The following is a 25,349-nucleotide window of genomic DNA, read 5'->3' on the forward strand; positions in this document are numbered from 1 at the left end:
AGAAGAGGCTTCCCTTAATGTTCTCCTGAGGTTTTATTTTATACCTTTTTATATTCTCTCTCCACCCTAAACACATACCCAAATGTTGAGGATAGTCTGAATCAATGCCTGCAAGCTCGGGAGGTATAACCACTATAAAACAATTCTCACACACTGCAACGTGTTTACATGAGATCAAGGAAACTGACTTTGGCTTTACCAGAATCTTGCCTCAGCATGCTCTGGTTTCAGGTTGTGTGAGGTTATCTCCAGCCCAGAGTGAGATAGGGTCCTTGGTCATCCTTCTGGTCTACGTGTTGTACTTGCCAAGATCTTTGTTTGTCCTTGTTCTTTTTTGCCAAGTCGAGATTGGCTTTGTGGGGGATGACCTTTTTGGGTTTCACTTTATTATTCTCCTCCTATTGGTTGGAGGCCTTAAGAGTTGGGAAACAAGCCTTTGTTGTTTGCCAGATTTGGGGCATAAAGCTCCTCTCCTGCAGCTAGGATGTCAACTCCATGAAAGCAAAATTTCTGATACACTGCCTTTTCTCCAACTTTGATAACAGTGCTAGCGTTCAGTAAATGATTGTTGATTGAGTGAATAAACTCCTTAACAATTTAACAAGATTTAGGTTCATTTCTAGTCACTGATACCCACTAGTTAGGTATCAGAATCTGAGATTTTGTTGGCATCTTGCTTGTATACCCATAATCCAGCTTGGAAATTTCTGCCTCTTAAGCATTTGGCACCCCTGGCTATCCTTCCAGCTCTCAGGTTAGTCACCATCTGGCTCCTGCCTTTAGGCAATTCCAAACAATGGCGTAAAATGGAGAGGCCCTTACTCCTAGTACCTGCAGCTTTGAGGGTAACTGTCCCCTCTTTCTGGCAGGGAGTGTGTGACATAGGTGATTAGAAGAGATCCAGGGGACCAGGCACCTCCCGTCCTCATTCATATGTGCCGTGAGCTTCCTTCCACGTGGGTGGATGAGTGGTGCCTCCAGTAGTACCCCCCCCCACAGGGACTTGTCCCCAGGCACCAGGGGGCCCCTGCACTACTCACCCCCATTTGACTAACCTCAGCTGTCAGCATCTCAGTATCTTTCAGTCACCCCCACTTGTGGACCTATAGGCAAACCAGGATCCTGAAGGGCGATCCTCTCCTCCCCATGTCAGTACCCCCCCACTATGAAGAGATGGTTTGGGTACCCCCAAGCATGTATGAGGGGATATTTGGTTCTTAGCGGAATCCCTCTCCCAGTCCTCCCTGATGCACAAAATAATGTCACCCTCCATCCATCTCAGCCACCCAGTATGAGGAGACGCTGGGATGGCATTGCCAGAATTATTCTTAGCAGAGAATTATAACGAAGGAATCTGTGAATGCTTCTACATTAATATTTTAGTTCCTCTGATACATTTTTAACTTTCAATCTTATGCCATATGTTCCTTAGGAAACCAAGAAGCTTTTACCAATCCACAATTAGAAGCAGATTCTGAGCCTTTTATAAATGTTGGTTTCCTCATCTCTGAACTGATGGATCCCACCACCAAATGACCTCAAGACTGCACTCCAGCACTCGGGGTTTACAGACCTTTTCCTAAATTGTGCTTAGGGCTGAACGGGGAAGGGCCTAAAATCTATCTTCTCCTACTTTATCATATCCCTTCTGAATCCACTTGTATAGATTTATGAACTTAAGCAAAAAGAAGATCCTATAAAGAAAACCATACATTATGGGTTTATAAAGAAACATAAAGGAAATTTTATTTTTGTTTCATTGTTTTAGCCCCAAATCCTTGGATTCTTAATATTTTGGTCCTTGTATCAAGATATTTAAAGTTCTGCTGGATCGTAAACTATGTGTATGGGTGTCTTAGTTCCTTAAGGGTCAGCACTGTGACTGTCATGGTTCTCACCACGTGCCTAACACAGTGCCTTGCTCATAGCACATAGTAAACAAATATTTTTTGAATGAGTAGATGAACGAATGAATTTACTTAGCCTGCTTCTCTTAATATATACATGAATTAATCTGTTCTCAAAAAGCTCTACAAATCCCTTTTTGGTCAACAACCACATTTACCTTCATTTGGTTAGCACCGAAGGGTGATCTCATCTTTGTGGGGAATGGTGTGACCCACGTAGAATCTGGCCATGAGACTGCTCTTGGTTAAATAATTTTATCTTCGTACCATCTGTCTGTTAGGAATTAAATGTCTGTTTGGTTTAAATCTAATAACCCAAGGCAAAAAGAACTGAAAAGTCTGTGTTATTGTAGCCGTCCCACCTATTTTACGTGCAAGGCCTTCTTTGTCAGCGGATTTACAGTGAAACAAAGATCATGCTCACAAGTGACGAAGTGTAAAAATATTGCAAAGATTTGATAGAGTTCCCTGAATTGGAAGAAACCACCATCTCTAGGTAATCCCAATTTTTCTTCCAACCTTTTATGCTATATTTAGGGAGAAAAACCTGCCCCCAGTTTTTAAGAGATGCTGTATGTAATCAGTCACTGCCCATTTCACGTCTGCCTGAAGCATGATGAGCTTGACAAATCAGGACAGTTCTCCCCTCCATGGAGAAATACACGACTAAACAGCCTGGCACTTCCCTTTCCTCGCTCCACTGGCTTCACAGAGGCCCTTTGTCATCATTGATCAGTGGCTGCTTTGTGAGCTCGGATTGTAAGGGCTGCTAAGAACTGACAATCTTGCTAACAGGTGCTTCTAAATTTACTCTAAAATTTACCATTTTGAGATCTGTCAAAACCACTACATCCTATCCTAAACTTGGTCTGATAAATGGGGAGGAACCTCTGATTCTACATTTCATTCCAATCCGTGATGATGGAGTGATCTTAACAAGCCCGAGTTCATACAGAGACCCGCCATTGCCTGTCTGTTGTGTGTAAACTAGGCTCAAACTTCCCTCCGGGACAGCAAGGGCAAGCAGACAGGGCACACCATGACCTCGGCAAGGTGTGACCTCATTCGCCCAGAGCTTTTCTCTCTAGGCAGAGTTTTTCTTTACTCTGCCCCTTAATTCTGTAGAGTTCTGCACTCACAGCTGCTCTGAGTAGGTAAAAGGTAGCAAGTTTCCTGTTCTCTAATAGGGTGGAAGGAAGTGAAGTTACAATATCTATTAAACCACCCACATGCTGAAATTAACCATTTCAAAGGCCTATTGTTTGGCTATGTAACTCTGCTGAAAGCCGAATAGTTGGTTTTTTAAAGGGAATTTAAAGCTACCTTCATAAATGACTTTCCTTATTCAAATCTCTTGATTTTACATATTGTTTGAAGCAAAATAATGACTTCCGTTTAACTGATAATTTTAGGAGTTAAACCTGCCATTCATGAAAGAGTAGTTTGTTCACTTTTTATCATAAAAAGAAAATGTGCCAGGGCTTGAAAATGCAGAGGTAAAGTGACTTTTTTGAAAGATTAATAGACCCAGGAAATCATATTCTTACACTGTAATCAGTTGACTCAAACCCACTTGCTCCTGGGGATAAAGAATGCATCACACACAGGTGAGGGATTTTCTGATGAAAGGGAACTTCTCTTACAAGACAGTGGCAGGATTGGAAACAGTTATTTTTATCAAGTCTCTGGACATCTCTCAGATCTCCATTTGGAGGGAGTGGGCGCTACCGGGCGGTTACTCTCCCTTTTTCTACTGTTGTATGGTCATGAGGTGGTAACTGGGGAGGTGTTTGCAGAAGCAATTGTTGGGGTGCATGATTTGCCCCCCTTGAAACAGTGTCCCTGACTGTAAGGTTTGGAGTATCTGGGTGTTTTTGTGGGTGTGTGTAAAGCATATTGGCTCTCTCTTTAAGCAGCCCCACCCCAATCCTTTGAAGTTTCCATCATGCTCCATCTTCTCCCCCTCCCTGTCCCTGTCAGTTATCAACTTCCTGTCTGAGGAGTTCAGCTAATGGTCATCTTGGCTGAGCTGGCTCCTGCCAGCCATGGGTTACATCACCATCAGTAGCTCTCCTCTCCCTCAGTGACTTAAACTTCTCTCCTCTAGATTTCTCATCCCCGGTAATCCTAATCTTGATCCTCATTAAAGCATCCTATATGCCTTGATACCTCCATTTTTTCTCTGCCTGAATGCCACTTTTCCAGTCTTCTTGGCCCTTCATCCCTGTATTTCTCCTACAGCACATACTTTCATTCTTCTGACTAGAAGGTCACACTGGTGTAGATTGCCCTCACCAGACTCCATGTTGCCAGCTACACTGAGGTGCTCTCCACTGTTCCTTTGTTTTCTTTCTTGTCTTTGATTGGCTCCCTCTGCCAGCCACTCAGCAGTCAAACACAATTTTGCCCCTTCCTTACCTTTCTGCCCAACCCTACCCCTCCACTCTTGGTAGATGGCTTTTCTCCCCTACTTTATCAAGAAAACAGAAGCTATTGGGCATGAACTCCATCTTGGCACTTCTTTATCTCTCCTCCATCTTGTTTCCCGTCTTCCAACCCATGTAAACCATTCACATCCTTTCCTCTCAGAGAGGTGAAGTCCCTCCTCCTATTCAAGGTGGGTTCCTCAGCTGGTTGCTTGGACCTTAGCCTCCCAGCCATCGGTGCTCCCTGACCATTGCTCTCCTCTCCTACATCTCCTGTGCTGCTCCCTCAGGATTCATGTCCTCAGCCAAGAAATGCATTTCAGTCTTTGCCGTCCTTACCAAACTCTGTTCAGGAAATAAGTAAATCCTTTGATCCAAACATTTACACACATATTCCAACCCTTACCTTCCTTCTCCTTTCCCTTTCTCATCCAGGCTTTACCAAATCTCTCCTTCACTCTCTAGTCCATTCCATCTGTCTTCTGTCCCTGCCATTCTGCTGGCATGGTGACTTTCTGATTCCCAAACGTTCTCTTTGTCTTGTTAAAAAGGAAGAACTTGTTTCTTCTGGAGTAGCATTGTGCAATAGAAATACAATGCAAGCCACATAGGTAATTTTTCTAGTAATCACATTTAAAACATTTAAAAAGTTAAGAGAGATGGTGAAGTTGATTTTAACAATGTGTTTTATTTACCCAATATGTTAAAAATATTATTTCGACATGTCATCGTGAAAATTATTGAGTCATTTTATATTTTTTAAAAATTATTTTTACTGGGTCTTCAAAATCTGGTATATATTTTACAGTTACAGCACACCTTAATTTGGACGAGCCACATGTAGCCAGTGGATACCATATTGGATAGTGAAGTTATATCTTTTTAGAAACCATCTTTCCTGGCCCTCGTCCTACCTCTTCCATCATTTCTTCTCAGTGTCCCTTGTCTGCCTCCTCTTCTAGCCATTCACATGTTGTTGGGCCTCAGGCTTGCAACTCTCTTCCTGATTAATCTCCTGTATTTCACCCATTGGCTGATGATTCTCTGAGTCCCACCTCTGACTTGCACTTCTAGTGAGTAAAGCCAGACCATAGACGTCTGAAGTTTGACATGGCACCATCTTACAACCTTACTCTTCTCCTGCCAGGTGCCCAGGCAGAAAACTGTATTCCACTTGCATTCTCTTCCTCCTTCAACCCCTAGATCTAATCAATTCAAGAGTTTTTGAAGTCTACTTCACCACTATTTCTTTAAATATTCGCTTGTTTCCTTCTCTACAACCATTGCTTTAGTCAAGATCTTCATCACCCCTCCCTTGGATTATTAGAGTAGCCTCTTCAGTAGCCTGCCCACCTTACTCGTAGTTCCCTCCTTTCCATCCTTTATGACCTCAGTTTTTCACCCTCTCCCCAAATAAATTGATACTCATTTAAAATGTCCAAGTCTGGGACTGTATCCCCATTTTTTCAAAAGCGTGGGGAGATGAGACTGTGTTATAGGCTTCAGTCCAAAGCATTTTCAAGACGGCAGGCTTCCCTGAGGGCATCCCATAATTCTCCTGTCTGACTCTTTTCCTTCCACTCCACTTTACTACTGAGCAGCTCTACAGGAGGTTCTGGAAGACATGGGAATACATTTAACAGAATCCAGTTCCTTTTGTTTTGATAATAGAGATCTCCCATGGCTTTGTAGCATTTTCCTCAACATGGATTTATCCTAAAGCAATGATTCTTAATCTCTTTCTCTCTCTCTCAAATCATGTACATCTTTGAAAATTTGCTTAAAACAGATTTTTGTTTTAAAAAATCTGTTTAAAATCTGTTTAAAAAATCTGTTTAAAAAATTTGTTTAAAACAGATTCTTGTTTCCCCCAGAAAAATGCACAGGTGCAAACACAACTAGGCCTGAGTACCTGAAGCCCACCTGGGCTGATAGGTCTTGCTGGAAGACAATGTTGAAATAGTGCTCAGGTCATCTGCTGGCTCCCACCAAAAGGGATCAAAAGTTTAGTTTCCCAAGATACTTTGAAAACCCTTGGAGCATTTTATGGCCCATTTTGGAATCTGAAGAAAGCTATGTTTCGAACTCCGAGGACACTTTGAACATTGTCTGACTAACAACACTGAAAACAAATCTAAACTTGCATTTCTTGGCTAAATATAGCTGATTTTCTCCACACCAACACCCCTCTTTATAGAAGCTGTTTGCAACAACTTTGTTTCTTACTAGCTTTCTGAACCTCACTCTCCAGTTGGCTTTCCTGTTGTGCTCATCTGGGGTTGTGACTGATTTTCATTACATCTTCAGTCGTTTCAGAAGCTTCCCTAAAAACCTTGGCTCCGAACCCTTTCCTGTGCATCTCAGGTAATCATGTGCTCTGCTCTACCCTTCATTCTGTCATCCCAGCACCCTGGGGAGGGGACAAAGAGGGGCAAACACTGGGTACTAGCTACCTCTGGTGGCCTCCGTGAGGTGCAAGCCCATGTTTTAAGACCCCACTCATCTTTAAGTGAGCCTAAGCTTTCTCTTAAGCAGCCCAGCTGCTGAACAACAGGATTGCAGCGTGGACTGACCTCCTCATGGTCCTTCCCTGCCCAAGAGTGTGCTGTTTCCACAGAGGACATGGGGACATGAGGTAGGGACTGTATCCACGGGTAGGGGTGCGTCTTTGGCAGCCTGCACCCCTGGCACTGGACAAGAACAGTGCTGCCTCGTTACTTAACACCAAGTCACGTGCTTGAGTCTGCAGGCCTCCCCTTGGCTTCTTGCCTCTACTCTCTTCCTTGGCAAACTGCTCTTGTGCTCTCTTGGAGCTCAAGCCAGTCCATAGTCCTCTCTCCTGATTATCCAATTTGTTTGCTCTCTTGCCAGATTCCCTTCTTAAGTTTCTTGCCCAGTGGAAACTCTATTTCTTCTTTGTTTCCCTGAATGACTTCAAAGTTCCACTTGCCCCCAGAGGTCCCTTTGTGTCTCTGCCCCTCCCCCAACCGGGGCTCCCCACCACCTTACCTATCAGGCTCTTAACCTTCCTGAGTTCCACACCCCCCCCCCCCCCCCCCCCGCCCCCCAGCGCTAATCCTCACTGCTCTCACTCCCTTCCTGGCTCTCCCGTCCTGAGTGCCAGCTGGGGCAACCAGCTATAAAGAGTTTATTGGACTGAAAAGTGAGTGAATGTTCTCACACACCCTGCTCTTTCCCACCTCAGCAAAGCTTTTCAGAGTCACATTTCCAATGGAATCTGAATCTGGAAGGATTTAGATCTGCTGAAAAATGCCAAACCTCCAGCATTTGGCTGCGTTTGAGATTTTTGGCAGTTTCTCCCACGTCTGATGTTACGAACACTGTTTACAGATGCCTGGAAAGAAGCCTTTAATGCTTGTATTGTGTTTTAACTTGCTTTCCTTTGGAGGCAGGGAATTGTCAAGTAAGTATTCACAGCACTCTGGAAAAGCCCAGGTGTTCGATGAGCATCCAGTACTAAGCGTTCATGCAGAATCCACAACCGCGAAGGGTCTATACTTAACAATCCGCTGAATTTGCCACCATGCAGGTTTCTTCCTTTTGCCCCTCTCATCTTCAGTTTTGAAGCAATACAGCCATAAACATATGCTTGTGAAATAAGAAAGAAACATTCTGAGATTGCTTTACTTTTCAGTTCTTAACTGAAAATCAAGGTGAAAAAAAGCATCGGATTGCCTTTATGTGTATATATATACAATCTCCTGTATATATAAATACGCAGTGTTTGTGCTTGTATGCATACCTCGTATACACTGTATAATATGTGACATATTATACAACCTGTGTGTACCCTGGGAACAAGCCCTGCGTTTAATCTCCAGTTCTGCCTTTGAACCACGCTGTAGCCCCAGTGTACTGCTCCCATCTCAGACCTCGGCTTGCTTTTGTCACACACTCAAACATTCTTAGGTGAAAGAAGAAACCCACGGATTTCATTTGAAAGTCCCACTAAAACAGAAGAAAGAGCAGATGTCCTGGGAAGTGATAATTAATGTGAAGGAAGTGTCTAATTGCGAGAACTGGCATGCCCCCAGCCTCCCGGTTTTGCTCAATTTGGCAGCGGTGACATCAGCCGGGGGTGTCGTTTTGCAGAGATGTGCTCACTCCCTATTCTTCAGTGCAGATAATAATACCATTTGGTCCAGTTATCACTTATGATTACATAACATGTTTTGATTGAAGACTTTCTCAGAAAATAAAGGTAACTTGTTTTTCCCCAGCCTGAAAATGCAAGCCTTTCCAGCGGGCAAGCTGCCCTACCAAGAAACACTGGGAATTAATAGGCTAAATTATGAGTCGAACTGGATTCGGAAACAAAGCATCCATTGTGCATAACTCCCAACGACATCCAGGAGGATGTTATTGTTTTTCTGACAACAAGTTTTCCCCCAGCACACTCTCAAATAAGCAGAGTCCCCAGGCGCATCCGCAAAGGCGCGGAGAGCGTGCGGGAAGCATTGACAAGGCTTCCTTTTTTCTCCCTATTCTGTAGGCGCTTTAGTGCAGAGTTTGCCCAGAGACGCCAGGGTATGAGCTTTCTGAATTTGTAGACTGGTGCACTCTTTCATTTCTGTTTTAGTTCTTTGCTGGCATGCTCGGGAAGCATGGTTTGTGCCACACAGGAATGTCTGTTCACTTGGATAATGCTTGTGCATGAATGAGGTGGTTGCTAATGCGGCTATAAACTGTACTAAGTTTCTCACTTGGCTTTGTTTGCTGCTTACAAGGGGATCAAGGTAATCCTTTCTCTTTGCATAGCCCAAGAGCAATAACTAATGGATTTGCAACATGCAGCAGGACCTGCTACAGGTCTCCCTTACCCATTTCCTAAACTCCGTGAAGTCTGATTTAAGGGAGCCCCGTGTTACAAAACCTTGGCCTGCTCATGTAAGAGTAGAGAGCTTACCCGTTATAAAAACTCTTTGCTAAGTTTGGAGGCCCAGATCCAAGACTGAGAAGGGAAAGGCAAACTTTGGGATGATGATAGCAGTTTAATGTAGACCATAACCCTAAGGTATATGGCAGAGTGGGTGCTCTTTCTGTCTTTTATTCCCATACTTCCTACTTGCCCTTTTGTGTAGCATAAATGACCTGGGCACTCGGCCAGCCGAGCCTTTTCCCAAACCTGGCTTGTAAGGCCCACTTCACACCGCGGCATGATCTCTGACCACCTAATTCTGAACAACATAAGCATATCCCTGTGTGAAAAATGGCCAGTAGACTCGGGAAGCACAGCCCCTTCCTTCTCATTCTTAGGCTCCTCTTTAGTTTTAAAACCAGCCTCTCTGGCCCAGGTGTTCTTCCTGGCTCCCAGGAGGTAGAGGGACTGATCCCTGACTATGATGCGTTAGGTGTGTGAGGAAGCCCACCCCAACGCCGATAAATCCAGCCCCCATCACATGGGACCCTGAATGTCAGAATCTACTTTTTCTGGGGGAGTGAGGGAGGGAGCAGGACCAAACAAACCCAGTGGAAGGTCCTCGGAGTGGGGGACAAGAGAGAGGGGAGCCTGGCTCTGGCCTTAGCTGAGCACACTGGACAAGCAACCTTGCTGCCTTTTGTTCAACACTGTGTTTTTGTTTTTGTTTTGTTTTGTTCTGTTTTTGTCACTCTCTGCTCCAGACCGCCTGTTAGCAGAGCAGCCCCCCAGCCTGAGAAACTCCAGAAGAACAACATCACCAAAAAAAAGAAACTGGTTGAGGTGAGAAAGTTAAGCTGTTTTGGTCTTTGTCTAAGATCAGTGTTCTAAGACCTGCCCAGTGGACACTACCATCTGCTTATGGCGAGATACCTTCAAGTAAACTTGAGTGCAGTTGATGGGTCTCTCTTGTCTCCTCTCCCTTCTACAGAGTGTTGTGTCCCCCATCCCAGAATCACGCCCACCGGGTCATATTCCTTCAGCCCTGCCACCAGGTCCTGTCAGTCCTGACTTGCAAATGTCCCATGTCCTTCAGACCTGTCTCCTTTCCCCTAGACCAGTCCCACTCGGGGGCAGGGAAGACACAGGGAGAATGCAAGCTTGTTCTTTGTCTCTAACGTTGTCTGAGCACCCACCATGAGCCAGGTACTACATATGTACTTTCCATGAAGTATTTCATATAATCTGTCAAACCCATGAGGAAGGTACTGTTATTTCCATTTTACAGATAAGGACAGTAGCTCGGAAAAGCTAAACGACTAATTAGGTCCAGTGCCCAAGATCTCCAAGCCAGGAAGTGCAGAGAGATTTAAATTCAGTTGTTCATACTTGAGGATTGCAGCTTTGTGGACCTTCTCTTTTCTAAGAGAGGCCTCTTAACTGTTGTATCTGCCTCCAGAGTCCCCTCCCTCTCTGACACATGTCTTGCTTCCCACAGAATTAGCTCTCTCAAATAGCATACTTCACACTTCACCTCAGCTTTAAGACCCAGGAGATTCCCACATTGCCTGTGGGATTCAAGTGCATGGTTTCAAAACCTGACCCAGGAGCCGCCTTTGCAGCCTCAGCACCTGTGATTTGCCACTGCATCTCAAATCTCCAGCCCCCAAGCCCTATACCTAATGTTTTCTGAAGCTGCCATGGGCTTTCAGGCCCCTGTGTTTTAGAAGTCTTCTCCTCTTCTATGCCCACACCCTGGTCTTTCCAAGCTTTTCTCTGGCATCTTCTCAGTGTAGTCTTCTTGATTCTCCTCATCCTGAACATTCCTACTCTCCCTCACACACACCCCTCACCCACAGCCCTTGTTACACACACTACTGCCATTATTTCTTACTCATCTGTCTCTCCTACCACACTTTGAACTCACTAAAGACAGAAGAATCCATCTTAAAACTTTTTTATTAGAAAAGGGGGACTAATTGGGGAATTTATCATGAAACAGAGCACAAGCCAGAAGATGCAGGATCCGGAAGGTGAAAAGCCATCATAAACCAAGATGGCACCACTCTCTGCCCACTGCGGTTGTCTGTCTGATGCATTCTTCTCTTTTTCTGCACACTTCCTGAACTATTTTGGTAGACAAATGGGTATGACCCAGCACTTGAGTTTATATCTCCTCACTTAGTTAAACAGCCCAGCCTACCAGTGTCCTCAATTCTTAATTCCTGGGAGAAACCATGTGACTGGCCCAGCTTGAGTCAGTTGTCCACTGGGATGAGGGGTCACATTTTACATAGACAGTTTCTGGGAAACACGTGGGGGTAGGGGAAGGCTGAGATGAAAGGAGGAGAAATGCTCTTCAGGCAAGGGCTATTTTACAAAGCAGAATTATAAAGGTAGGAAAGCTCATGATGTAGGGGCTAAATAGACAATGCAGCTTCACCGAGGGTACAGAAGATGTGTGAGTAGAAGTAATTCTGCCAACTTAGGAGTTTGGGCTTTATCCCGAAGGCAGTGAAAGTCAATGAATGTTCTGGAGTAAGGAGGGGTTGTTGTATTTTAGGAGCTTTGGGGAAAGAAATCAGGGAACCTAGAATCAGGGACCCACGTCTTCTTAACCTTGTATCCCACTAACCAACACAGTGCCTGGCACAGAAGTGCTGGCAACAGGAAGTGTGCATCAAATCGCATTAATAGCTGATCCTGAGCTTAATCGTGGAAGATAAGACAGGAAGAAGAAAAAGACTATAAACCCAGAACAGCATCTAGTTGTTGGGGGGAAAAAAATGCAAATTATGTTGAAACTCTGTAGGGCAAGCACCAAGCAACAGAATGAACATAGCATTTGCCTCAGTATCCGGCCCCTGCCAGGCCCAGTGGCATTTGCGGGAATCAAAGCAAACCTCCAGGCCACCATTCAGCTCCCCTGAAGACTGCCTGCCAAGGGACAGACATACAACTTCTAGGTGACCTTTACAGGGCTTCTAATCAGTAGACCTTGACTCCCCTGCAGTGCCTGGAAACCTATCTAGCCTATTTAGAAAGTTCCCTGTAATTCTGTGTGTTGGCCTGTCCCCCTAGCTTTTCAGGGAACTAAAGAAAGGGCTGCGTTGTAGCCTCAGCTAGTCAAGAAGCAAAATGCTTTTTGTGGGGTATTGGCTGTCTAACCAGCCATGCGGTTCCCATGAGGTAAGTGGCTGCTCCCAGAGTGTGGGTTTGTGCCTCTGCGCTTACTTCCTCTGAGAGCCGCTTTTATCTGTGTGTGGGAACGTAGGAGCTGGCTCTCGACCACGTGTTTGGCTACAGGGGATTCGACTGTCGCAACAACCTGCATTACCTGAACGACGGTGCAGACATCATCTTCCACACCGCGGCGGCTGGTGTGCTCCAGAGCCTCTCCACGGGTAACTCAGCCCGAGAACCCCCCTCTGAGGACAGGACCCCACTTTAGTCCCTTTGTGTGTACTCCCCCACTCTGGAGATGCCCCCCAAACTGACGCATTCTTATCCTGATAGAGCCCTTTCACTCGATTCCAGACTGGTATCATTTGGTCCTAGAAAGTGTGGAGGCCTCATTCAAAGGTCACAGCCAGCCGTCTTTCTTTCGAACAACACCCTGCTGTCAGCCCTCTGAGGGAGGTGTCCCTGTTTCCCATCAGCTGCTCAGATGCTGGGAGGGATGGACAGAAGCCAGAAAGAGGGTGTAGGGAGTGGAGAAATTCCTTGTGGCAGGTTACCAAGAACAGAGCACAGGGGAGATTTTCTTGCCAATTTGTTAGGGGCGACCAATTTTTTAGTAGCTCAAATTTTCAAGTTTTGCTTGTTTTGAGTAGTTAACCAGATTTACCATAAGGATGAGAACACTTAAACTGTAAGCACCCCAAAGTGTCCCTTAACTGGTAGGGTGAGTCACATGAAACAAATAGTTTGAAAAGAAACACTGCAAGGCAAAGGGAGCATGTAGAAATGAATTTGACACGTACCTTTGCCACCAGATTTAAATATGTTAACATCTTGCCTTATTTGCTTTATATCTTAAAACAGACCCCCTTTCTTTTTTTCAAATTTTTATGCTCCTTCCCAATTCCACACACTTATTTAATGCATACATTTTTAGACAGGGAAGTCACTGAGCACATAGCGATCTCTTTTTGGGGAGGAGGACCTTGAAATTTTCTATACATTTTCTCCTTTTTTTTTTTTAGACATACTATCATTTTAGCAGCAATGTGCTGTTTCCGTGTCTATCAGTGCCATCACTTACCTCCTAGTAGTGTTGGCTACTTGGATGGGTTTACAGTGGCCACTTTGGAAGTCAGCAAACCCATTTTCCATAGTAGATAATAAATACTTCCTGTGATTTCTTCTATTTTCTGTGTTACATGTCGAGTTAGGGCATTTAGGGGGTGAATACATCACCTGTGCCATCCAGTAGGCTCCCAAGTGGATTGGCACTTTGAGAAATAACAATGGTTTAAAAGAGATACCCGAAGTATTTTCTTATTCCACAGACTTCCCTTTCAGATGAGTAAGTGGTGCCATTTTGTTCAGTTAAGTATTATCTCCATTATCACTTTGGACCCTGGAAGCCTTGCACTTGGACTGTGTTCTGGACCCACACAGGCTGCGGGAGGGATGGCAGGGGAGCTGGTGTGTGCTAGAGAATAGATACCAGCTCTTCCGCCAGGCCTGGAAGAGAATGTGTAAATGTAAAAAAATGATCTCCCATCTCCCCAAGGATGATTCTAAAATTGCGAGCTTGTGGCCTTGATCTCTCACTTTGACAAGGCATTTCCAGACCCTATGTAATCCTTCAAGGTTGTCCTGAGAGGTCTCGAAGACTCCCCTGCTCACCATCCCGTGTCTTCCCCTAGGGAGCCAAAGCTTCTACCTGGAGCACACGGATGACATCCTTTGCCTCACGGTGAACCAGCACCCCAAGTACAGGAACGTGGTGGCCACCAGCCAGATAGGTAGGAGGGTCGTGCCCTAGCTGAGCTTTTTCCCAGCTGAGCAGGGACATTGACTTAATAGCAAATATCTGGAAAGGGGGTTGGTGGGTTGTGGACACCTACCCATTCTGGACATTGCTGTTCTTTTTTGAGCACTCAGTATATCTGTGTCATCTCAGTTGAAATAGCCAGTGATTGTTGATTCTTAGGGATCATAAAGTCAGACCAGAGCCCGATAATCCAAATAAATGGATGCCCCTATCCCTGTGGAATTGTGGAGAATAATTTTTCACCGGCCAGGTGTCAGTTAAAGAGCCCTGTGTCCGAAGCCCGGTGATTGTCCTTGGCAAGGGTAGCTTGTCTGTGTGCCCAGCTCTTCTGCACCCTAGCAAACTGCCAATGACAAATGTGAACTGATTGACACTTCACATTTGTGAAAAGTTGTGTGTGTTTTTTTTGAACTTTGTCGTTTCAAAGGCAGTTTTTTATGAACATACCCTTCTGCTTGTTTTCATTGAACCCATGTCCATTTTTAAATTTAATTTGGAACTTTCCTGATGCTGGTGTTAAGTGCTTCACTATCAGAAACATGACTTATTTTAGCTATTGTTTTCCCTTGACGCTTCCTCATTGCCATTGCCCACCCAATGCAGTTGATATTACGGAGACCCAAGGTAAGGCTGTTCCATCCGTGAGTAGTTTGAATCTTCACAGCAAAATCGTGTCGCTGTATCGTGTTTGCTGCTTGTATCTGGCCAAACTGCAGATACAAATCACTGATCTCACCAGTTGCCTCTGTGTAAACTCCTCCACAAGTGTGTGTGTGGACATAAACGCTCTTAGGCCTCTGGCTCTAAAAGCACAACAGATGTTTCTCATTGCTTCACCTCCGGCCAGGTCAGGCTATAGGTCTCTTAGGCCCAGTAACTGTAACACCCCCAAGTATTTGTCTTAAAAAGTCTTCCGGGTGAACGTAAGCTTTGCCTTGGCCCCGCCATTCTTCAGCCTTAGTTGTGTGTCATGCCTCCCACATTCAGGAACAACACCCTCAATCCACATCTGGGACGCCATGACCAAACACACGCTCTCTATGCTGCGGTGCTTCCACTCGAAGGGGGTGAATTACATCAACTTCAGCGCCACTGGGAAGCTCCTGGTATCGGTGGGAGTGGACCCTGAGCACACCATCACTGTCTGGCGTTGGCAGGAAGGTAAAAGGAGCCGGGCTGTCTGTCCATCTGGGAGGCTTGCTTGTGTTGCGTGCTGGGCTCAGACTAGATGGGCCTCACCCCGAAAACCATCAAGGGCGCTGCTGCTGGGTCAGCCGAAATCGGCCATCTCTGGTTCCTGGAGAAGCTGCCTATCAGGTCCCTGGACTCCATGGCCAGGGGAGTGCTGGTCTAGCTAGTGGAGGGTCTGTGCACTCTGGAAAAGTGCCCCAGTGCAGGCAGCCTTCCTCCTCACAAAGAAGACCTCAGCCTCCCCCTTTTCCGTCTTAATTCCCTTTCTACCCAAGTTTCCTTGTCCTTGGTATTCCTTCTGTGACCTCCAGATCCTGCCACAGCCTTATCACCCTGGTTCCCTTATTCCAGGAACTGGGACAAGATCTTACCACCGTAGTCTCAAAAACACTTTATATTTCGCTTTTGTGAAATGGGGATTCACCTTATAATCAAGGTTTACGTTTCCCGTAACAGGATTTCTCTCTTGCCTTCGCCCAATACACACACACACACACACACACAGGCTGCTGCTAAATTTATGTTCATGTTAGAATCAAAGATGTGTAATCTTTCAAGTGTATTCTCAGGTTGGCAGAACAGATCCAATTAGTTAGGACGTTAATGAGGTCTGTCTCCAGCAGGGCAGCCTGTATCTAGGGCACTCAGAGCCAGGCGCGCACAGAGGTGGCTCTTCTCCAATTCAGGGCTTCTAGAGACCCATTATCTCAGCACCTCCCCATGGAGGGAGCTGTAAAGAGATGGCAGCTAAGTTCCAATCCCTCCTGAGCCCCCATGTGAGAAAAAGAGGTTGGGGACCTGCAGACTTTTATAATGAGATTCCTTTATCATATTTGGTCCCTTTCTCATTTTCTTGTTCATCAGTGCATTGTGTCCAGAGGGCCCCACAATCTATGTTTTGGGGATGCAGCTTCATTTCTTGTCCTGTCGAGTTGGCCTGAAATAGACTCAGCCCCGGATGAGACACTGAGTGTCTTAAACAACAGACTCATAGCCTCGTGGTGTTGAAAGGACTGGAGAAGTCTTCCCGCCTGGTCCCGACCGTCCCATGGGGCAGTTCCTACAAGTGCATTCCTGACAGGCTGACTCCTCTCCTCCGCCAAACACTTGCAGGGCTGTGGCCTGCATCACTTCCCAAGGCAGCCACCCCCTGCTGGAAATGTCTCATAAAGCCCTTCCTTATAAGAGAGCCTAACTTGCTTCCTTATGCCTTTCTTGTACTGCACTAACTCCGCTTCTGCAGTGGCCAAGACCAGATCTGTGCCTAGTTCCTCGGAAGAGGGTTAATCCTGTTGGGCCCTGTGCACAGGCTAGTCTTTCCAGGCTCACTGTCCTCACTTCTGCCATCTGCTCCTCTGGGCAGTTCCTGCTCTGGACCTGCCCCAGCACAGACCCCTTCTCACCCTGGGCCCCTTTTGACCGCTGCAGGGCAGACTGGTGGAGCCAGGACTTTTAAACCAGCTTCTAAACATGGTCAACAGATGCCTTCTCTTTGGTAACTTTCTCCCCTTGTCTTTGCTGGAATCGGCCCGTGGCTGTCTGCAGAAGGGTTCTGAGCCATTGATATCTAATGGTATGTCACCAACCACCACCTCTCCTGAGATGGTTGTGTGAGGGCCTCCCTTAGCTTCAAGTTCTGCTTATAAATGAGACAGTTTTGAGAGAGGTTTATATGCGTGTTACTCTTCTTTTGTTAAAGGACTGTTTTGTCGAACTCCAGGTATGTATGTGTGTGTGTAGTTCACAAACAAAGTTGAGTAAGAAATGAGCTTATTATGTATAAAATGAATGTTGTCAGGTCCTAGATACTTGTATGAAACTTGTTCTGAGCAACGTGGAAGCCAACGTAAGGCAGGATACAGGCATCTCCACGGTCAGAAGTGTCCATAGATTAAGACCAGGAAAAAACAAACACTTGCTTAGAAGAAAGTGCAGGGGCGCCTGGGTGGCTCAGTTGGTTAAGCGTCAGGCTTTAGCTCAGGTCATGATCTCAGGGTTCGTGACTTGGAGCCCCGCCTTGGGCTCTGTGCTGATGGCTCAGAGCCTGGAGCCTGCTTCGGATTCTGTGTCTCCCTCTCTCTCTGCCCCTCCCCTGCTCGCCCTCTGTCTCTCTCTGTCTCTCAAAAGTAAATAAACATTAAAAAATGTAAAGACAGAAGAAAGCGCAAAATAAAACAGCATACCCCCCTTGGCTCCCAAGAATGATCCTCTATGTCTTTAGTGGCCACTTGGGCCACTTCTTCTGTAATCCAGTCATTGGAATCCTTTTTCTGCTGGGGAAGGGAGAGTTGTTTGTGTTTTCCTTATGTGTAGTTTTTTACTGATCTGGTTACTTCTTCATCTCCTGTAAGTGTTGTAATTGTTTTCCCCCAGTGAGGTATTTGTCTCTTAACTTAGTTTATGGTATCCTTGAAGAGCATGGGTTTTTAAACCTCTGAGCTCTCAGTATGGATGTATTTTCTGGTAAGTCGAACTTTGCATATGTGGAGAGAGAATGACTGTTGTGAGAGGTGACGTGCAGCAAGTCCTGGGAAGGGCCTCCAGGAGGATGAGTCTGAGATGCCAGTCCAGCTATGCCAGAACCCACCACCACTCCACTGGGGAGCCACTTAAAAACAAACACATAGTGAAACAGAAAAAGGGGATTAAGAATACACTGACCATGATGAGCACGGAGAAATGTTTAGACACCATATGAATCACCATATCGTACACCTGAAACTAACATAACACTGTACGTTAACTATACCGGAATTTTTTAAAAAGGTAAATGATGAGGAGGGGCAGGGAAAAGTACACATGAGGTAATAGGGGAGATAATTAAGAGGAAATGGGAACTAAAACATTAAGACTAAGTTAGAAGAAAATGGAAAGAAAAGTTTAAAATAAAAATTAAAAACTCGAAGGCAGAAAAATAATGATGAGGTAAAAACAGATGGGTTTACAATATAGGCTGAAAGACAACAAGGCAGGAGGTGTAGAGGGTGGTGACACTAAGTGGATATTTGCGGAGAAGTCGTGGCACCAGGCTCGGCTCCTGGGGGCGTTGCTTGCACCAGATCGCTTAATCCTCATAACACCTTATAAAATGGGAACTGTTACTATCCCCAAATTACAGATGAGCAAACTGAGGCACCGAGAGATGACAATAATTTTCCCAAAGTTGCTCTACAGATAAATGGTGGAGCTGGGATTTGGTGGGGACAAAAGTTAAAAAGCAATGAATCCAAAAACATAAATGAATGGGCTTGAGGAAAAAAAAACTGGTAATTAAATATTAAAGGTAGAATTTTTAAACCTAAAAGCCATGAAAGACAAAGGAATATGAAGGATTTTTTTTTTCCTTAGGAAAGTAAAAGCAGAGAATCTTGGAAAGAAATTAAGAACAGTCTAAAGGAATGCGAGTCTCTAATTACACTCGAGGGGAAGGTTCAACTTCTGGTAGGCAGGAATCCTGTGATGAGGTCAGAGACAGGAGATAGGAAGATGAAGGGTGTCCTTTGTCCTTTTCTGATATCTGGAGGCTTATATCTTCAGGGCCATCCCTTCCTGCACATTCATGGGTGCCTGGATGTGGCTTTGTGGGGGTGGAGCAGGATTGGGGTTATGTTAGCAGCACCTGCTCTTCTGGAAATTTCCCAACCTCTCTCTTCCCCACCTTGGGGGTCATGTCTGAGGCAGGGAGGGTACCATGGAGGAAGAAGGAACACCTGAAGTGTACCCTGGGCTTTGCTGGATGGAGAGCCATCCTGAGCTCAGAGTGTGGGAGGACCCACCTCACCAGACTCTCTCACCCATACAGGCGCCAAGGTTGCCAGCCGAGGGGGTCACCTGGAGCGCATATTTGTGGTGGAATTTCGCCCTGACTCGGACACGCAATTTGTGTCTGTCGGGGTCAAACATATGAAGTTCTGGACCCTGGCAGGCAGTGCCCTGCTTTACAAGAAAGGGGTCATTGGATCCATGGAGGCTGCCAAGATGCAGACGATGCTCTCCGTGGCCTTCGGTGCTGTGAGTTCCAGCAGAAGCTTCCTGAGAGGGGACCCTGAACCCCGGGCATGGGCATGGGGGGCACAGATAGCCACAAAGCTACAAACAGCAAGAAAGCTATTTCCACATTTTCACCTTTATTGGCTTACTTGCAACCTTTATTCCTTTATCCCTTTCCTTAGCACAGAAGGTCAATTTGAGTGTGTTTCTCTTTCTCTAGTTCTAGTTCCCTAACCAAGGAGCAGGTGGTTGGGAGGGGACCCTCTTGAGAGGTGCTGTGAGTGTCCTAGTGTGGAAGGTGTCCCTTTGTTTACAGAACAACCTCACTTTCACGGGTGCCATCAACGGAGACGTCTACGTGTGGAAGGACCACTTCCTCGTCCGACTGGTGGCCAAGGCTCACACGGGCCCTGTCTTCACAATGTACACGACCCTCCGGGATGGACTCATAGTGACTGGTGGCAAAGAGCGGCCGTAAGGCGAAACTCCTCTGGGAACAACTGATCTTTTCTTATTTATTGTGCTGGGAGAAACTGACAGAAGCATCTCCCACTGGGAGAAAACGCAGATTTTCTTTCCCCCATCTTGCCTGCATCAGGGAGACGAGTCTGCCATCTCTCCAAGAGGGCCCTGGGCAAAAACCTTCAGAGTACAAGTCAGAGAAGGAGAGAGGTGGTTTAATGATAGTGGAAAATCCAGAGAGGTATTCTTGAATAGACTCGAGTGACTATGCTCTTCATCGAGCGTTACTTCCCGTAGGTCTCGGGGACGGGAGGATGGAGAGGCGGGGAGAGAAGTTCCCCTGGGGACAGAGATGTAAGAAGGAAGCAGAGCAGCAGAGAAACGTTTCTCTTCGTGTTTGATCTAATCAAGACACGGTTTGGTATTTTAGATCACAGTCCTCTTTCCTTCTGCCATAGTGGCATTTGAAAGTATTCTAGTGAAATGGTTGTCACTACCTGTCGGCAGGGCCAAAAAAGAAGCCACCCTGGAGGGTCTGTCCTGCTGGGACCCGGTGGCCTTGATGATAGGGACAGGGGACATGGAGCATCAAGGGCAAGTCTTAGGACAAGGCCCAACTTGCCAAGGTCCTCTCACTCCTTTTTAGGACCAAAGAAGGAGGTGCTGTGAAATTGTGGGACCAGGAGATGAAGCGCTGCCGGGCCTTCCAGCTGGAGACGGGGCAGCCGGTGGAGTGTGTGCGCTCTGTGTGCCGCGGCAAAGTGAGTGGGCGGGCGGTCTTTCCCCAGCTGTCCCTAGGGGGCTGGGCCCGGAAGGGGCCCAAGAGAGAGAAGGAGTTCAGCCATACTCTTTCCCTGTGCCCAGGTGCTAAATCCTTAAAACAGGCTTCCAAGGTGCTACTTGCACTGCGGTGGGAGTCGGCTTAGCAGGGTCCCACAGAGCCAGGCGCAGACTCTTCTGAGTCAGCACTGGCTGTATGACCTTGGGTGTGTTACGTACCCTTTCTGTGTCCAGGCGGGTGGTTGTGAGGGTCGCGTGCGTTATAATGCGCGATGCCTTCCATTATGCCTGGCTCAGAGCCACATTCTGTGGATGTCAGCTGCTACTGTTATAGATGTGATTATTACTGTAGGCACAGAGATAGTAAATAATTTGCCATGCGCACGGTTACATGGTCAGTAAGGGGGGACAGTAAAGGGCCATCAAACTGTCTGACTCAAAGTCATAGTTTGTCAAGTCCTACCTGGGCTGAATATCAGAAACAACTGTGGAGTTGTTTCTTGTTGTTGTTGTTTTTAATATATGGCTGTCCATGTACTTACCCAGAGCTGCCAAATCAGAGTCTTAGCCATGAGTTGTGTGTTCCTTTTCTTCTTTTCTTTTTTTAATTCCCCAAGAAATTCTGAGGTCCTTAAAAAAACAAATCTTAACCTCTGGTTCATACCCTGTGTCTATAGTTTTGAATTGTTAGCAGTCTAAGAATGTGCCTTCTGGATGTTCCCCATTGAAAAAGGCAGACCTGACTTAGAGTCTCCATAATTAGAAATCGAGAGCTTTGTTTTTAGATAGATAAATACCAGTCATCTGGTAGGTAGGCAGACACCTGGGAGATGAAGGCAGAGGTAGGCCCAGAATGTGGAAGTCCTCGAGAGATGGCTCGTTGTTCAGTGCGAGGAAGAATTTGGGAAGACATTGAACGGTCCAACAACAGAAACGGACTACCCGGCTCTGTCATGAGCTTGCCGTCAGTGGAATGTTTTGGCAGAGACCAGATGATGGCAGTCTCTGTGCCGACACTCTCATCCATGGCTGAGGGAGAAAAGGAAAAGTGAGGAGGTCACGGAAGGGCGGGCGATTTTGTTGTTAACAACACAACCTGTCCCGGCTCTTCCGGCGTTAATACCATTGCCAGCAGGGGCCACTTTCCCACGTTGCTCTAATAGTGTTTGCCTTTAAGTTATTATTTAAAATACAAATCTTATTTTTTACCTATTTTCATCCATTTGCCTACCAATCTCTCACCTACTAGATTCCTAATAGATCATTAAAATGTTTCATTTTAAATTGTAGCAAAATATAAGTAACATAAAATTTACCATTTTAGCCATTTTTAGGTGTACACTTTAGCGGTATAAAGTACATTCCCACTGTCGTGCAGGCATCGCCACCATCCGCCCACAGAACATTTTGCGTCTGGTAGAACTGAAACTCCGTACCTATGAAGTCCTCACTCCCCTTGCCCCTCCCCCTCCCCAACACTCAGCAACCACCGTTGGACTTTCTTCTACATGTTGGACCAGGTGCACCATAGGAGTACTATCATACAGCGTCTGTCTTTTTCCTAATAATGTTTTTATGACAACAGGGGAAAATTTTAGTAGGAACCAAAGACGGAGAAATAATTGAAGTTGGTGAAAAAAATGCCGCTTCTAACATCCTGATTGATGGGCACATGGAAGGGGAGATCTGGGGTCTGGCCACACACCCCTCCAAGGACATCTTCATCTCTGCCAGCAACGATGGCACAGCCCGCATCTGGGACCTGGCCGACAAGGTGAGGGGTCCACTGTGCTCTGATGCCCACAGGTGGGGCCTGGCCAGAGCCCAGAGTGAGGAGGGTTGGATCCAGAGTTGGGGGATGCGGTGGGTCTGCAATTAAGTTAGAAAGCCTGGTGATGAAAGTCCCACTCACACACGCCCAATCTGTCTGTTAGCTGCATATACCCACGTGTAACTACAGGACAGGAATAATCTGGAAATGGAGTTTCTTGTTGTAAAAAAAATCCACAAAACCTAAAAAATAAAGAGATATGTCTTCCCTGGATGGGAAGACTAAAAATGACTTAAAATTTCAAATGTTCCCAAATAGGACATTTCAGTCAAAACCCCAACAAAGTTCATGGGGCACCTGGGTGGCTCAGGCGGTTGAGCATCCTACTTCAGCTCAGGTCATGAGCTCAGAGTTCCTGAATTCAAGCCCCGCATTGGGCTGTGCTGACAGCTCAGAGCCTGGAGCCTGCTTCGGATTCTGTGTGGCCCTTTCTGTCTGCCCCCTGCCCCACTCGTGTGCGCTCTCTCTCTCTCTCTCTCTCTCTACTCTCTCAAATATAATAAACATAAACAAACAAGCAAAAAAATAAATCCCCAATGAAGTTCCTCTTGGAGTTTGGAAAAAAAATAATTTAAAAAATTCATCTTGAGTAAAAAAATAGCAGGAAATAGGGTTGGGCCCGGGGCGGTAATTGTTACCATGTCGTATCTGACATTTAAAAAAAGTAAGTTCTAATCATTAAAATAGTTGGGTTCATTACAAAATAGCCAGTAAATATTTCAGTCATATTTTTAGTGTGAGGATCAAAGAACAGACTCACGGTATAGTTGTTTTACTCAAGTTACTTTTCAAAATTGTTTGTGTATTATGAACACTGGCTATCATTTATTGAATACCTGCTATACACCAGATGCTTCATATACACGATCATTAATGCTTACAATAACCTTGCAAGACTGGTATTGATATCACTTCTTTTCAAGTGGGAAAATGGGGGGGGGGGTGGTGCCTGGGTGGCTCAGCTGGTTGGGGTCTGACTTCAGCTCAGGTCACGATCTCACGGTTCGTGGGTTCAGTCTGCATACCGGGCTCCACACTGATGGTGCAGAGCCTGCTTGGGATTCCCTCTCTCTCCCCACTCTCTCCCTCTCTGTCCCCACTCTCTCCCTCTCTCTCTCCCTCTCCCCCTTTTATGCTCTCAAAAATAAATAATAATAATAAAAAGTTCAAATGGGAAAATGGGGAAGTAACTGACACAAACACACCCAGCCAGTAATGACAGGATTCAGGATTTGAACCAAGAGGTGCCAAAGCTTAAACTCTTTTCTCTGAGCAAGAGGTCAGCAGTCCAAGACTGGGGGATCCAGTCTGGCCTGCCACCTGTTTCTACAAAGTAAAAGCATGCTCATTGTTTACATAGTGTCTAGGTTGTGGGAGATCATATGGACCACAGAGCCTACAATGTTTACTACCAAACCATTTACAGAAAAAGTTGACCAACCTCTGCCCAAGCTGTTCTGATGAAAACATACTGCCCGTCTTGGTTCCTCAGGGACAGTTACTATAAGAAGCAAGACGTTTGGAGGCCCAAAGTGGCAGCAGAGATGGCCTGACTGCTCTGGCCTGGGTGCAGGATTTCCCTTGGAGACCAGCCAAGAAGGCCTAGGGCTTAGGTCATGCTACTTTGTATCTATGTAGAAACTGCTTAACAAGGTGAACCTGGGCCACGCGGCCAGATGTGCAGCCTACAGCCCTGACGGGGAGATGGTGGCCATTGGCATGAAGAATGGAGAGTTTGTCATCTTGTTGGTGAACAGCCTGAAAGTCTGGGGGAAGAAACGGGACCGGAAGTCTGCTATCCAAGATATCAGGTACATAGCAGGTCGTCTGGGCAGGGAAAAGAAGGGCACCTCCTTCATTCTCCTTCTCTGTGGTTACCTTTCTGGAAGGGTCATGACTGGAATGAAGAATTCAGTTGTGGGAGGGTCCCTTTCAACGATCCAGCCGTGGAAGGAGACTCCCTCACACATTAATTCCCAGACATGTCTTTGCTAAGTTCCACGAAGAGTGTGGTTAAAAACTGCGTGTACGACGCCATTCTGCATAAGGCTACGTGCATCCACTCCCGTACTTCCATGGGATTGGATATAGAGAAATTGCTGAACTCCCTAGAATGCTAACCACGTGTGAGTCATGAAGTGGGATCTCATTGCCTTTGAGCTTGGGAGGCCCATTCCAGAGCAGACCTGACAAGCCCTTCTCACAGACCATGCTCTTGGATTGCTTTTTCTAGAATCAGCCCAGACAGCAGATTCTTAGCCGTTGGTTCTTCTGAACACACAGTTGACTTCTATGACCTCACTCAGGGCACAAGCCTGAACCGCATTGGCTACTGCAAAGATATTCCAAGCTTTGTCATTCAGATGGATTTTTCTGCGGATGGCAGATACATCCAGGTATGTCTCAGCTTTGCTAATATCTGGGGCAACCAAGAATCATCACCATTATCGTAACAGCAACAGTCAGTGGTGGCTTATATTAATTGAGGGCTTGCTTTGCTCCAGGCTGTGCACCCATCTCCTCTTTATAGGAATGTTTCCAGTATTGCAACTTTTCCCCTCCCTTATAAATGAAGAAGCAGGGGCCTAGAGAACTTAAAAATGTTGAAGAAATAGAATTTTTAAAGTAGAGTTGTCTTTCAGTAAGAGACGCAGGCAGCTCAAGCCCTGATAACTTTAACCCTCCTTTTACTTCCTCCCTTTGAAAGCTTCCTAACCTCTGGTTCTCCAGGGCTACACCTAAGCCCACGTGGCTTCTCATATTTAGTCATTTCACTTGCAAGTCTGGCGGGGGGGGGGGGTGTGTGTGGCCCATCCACACTTGGGGTCTGGATGCCAGACACCCAGCCTGGAGTGGGGGCTCCTCACTGGGTCCCAACTGA

At 46.1% G+C, this 25,349-nt stretch overlaps 1 protein-coding gene and 1 long non-coding RNA gene across 7 annotated transcripts in view; one reads left to right on the forward strand and one right to left on the reverse strand.

The window, feature by feature from the left end:
• EML6 (EMAP like 6) overlaps positions 1–25,349 on the forward strand; it is a 271,245-nt gene that overhangs the window by 235,218 nt on the left and 10,678 nt on the right. For 2 of the 6 annotated variants that reach the window (XR_008289307.1, XM_027072439.2), the window contains exons 29-38: positions 9,977–10,055; positions 12,487–12,616; positions 14,087–14,185; positions 15,202–15,375; positions 19,208–19,416; positions 19,712–19,869; positions 20,504–20,618; positions 22,223–22,411; positions 24,107–24,279; positions 24,702–24,864. Coding sequence is in view for 3 of the 6 variants with exons in the window: in XM_027072439.2 (XP_026928240.1) it covers positions 9,977–10,055; positions 12,487–12,616; positions 14,087–14,185; positions 15,202–15,375; positions 19,208–19,416; positions 19,712–19,869; positions 20,504–20,618; positions 22,223–22,411; positions 24,107–24,279; positions 24,702–24,864 (1,489 nt within the window). In the remaining 3 variants the exon portion in view is untranslated. Of the gene's footprint in view, positions 1–7,742; positions 9,007–9,976; positions 10,056–12,486; positions 12,617–14,086; positions 14,186–15,201; positions 15,376–19,207; positions 19,417–19,711; positions 19,870–20,503; positions 20,619–22,222; positions 22,412–23,960; positions 24,280–24,701; positions 24,865–25,349 lie in introns of those variants that run through there. The other 4 variants (XR_008289309.1, XM_053200603.1, XM_053200602.1 and 1 more) reach the window with 3 other exon arrangements.
• On the reverse strand, positions 19,514–25,321 carry LOC113603250 (uncharacterized). Its single transcript, XR_008289310.1, has 3 exons — positions 24,347–25,321; positions 23,910–24,234; positions 19,514–21,666 (listed from the first exon to the last, which is right to left on the reverse strand). It is a non-coding gene; the product is annotated as an uncharacterized LOC113603250 (long non-coding RNA).

Source organism: Acinonyx jubatus, chromosome A3, assembly GCF_027475565.1.
Source record: "Acinonyx jubatus isolate Ajub_Pintada_27869175 chromosome A3, VMU_Ajub_asm_v1.0, whole genome shotgun sequence".
Classification (NCBI taxonomy): domain Eukaryota; kingdom Metazoa; phylum Chordata; class Mammalia; order Carnivora; family Felidae; genus Acinonyx; species Acinonyx jubatus.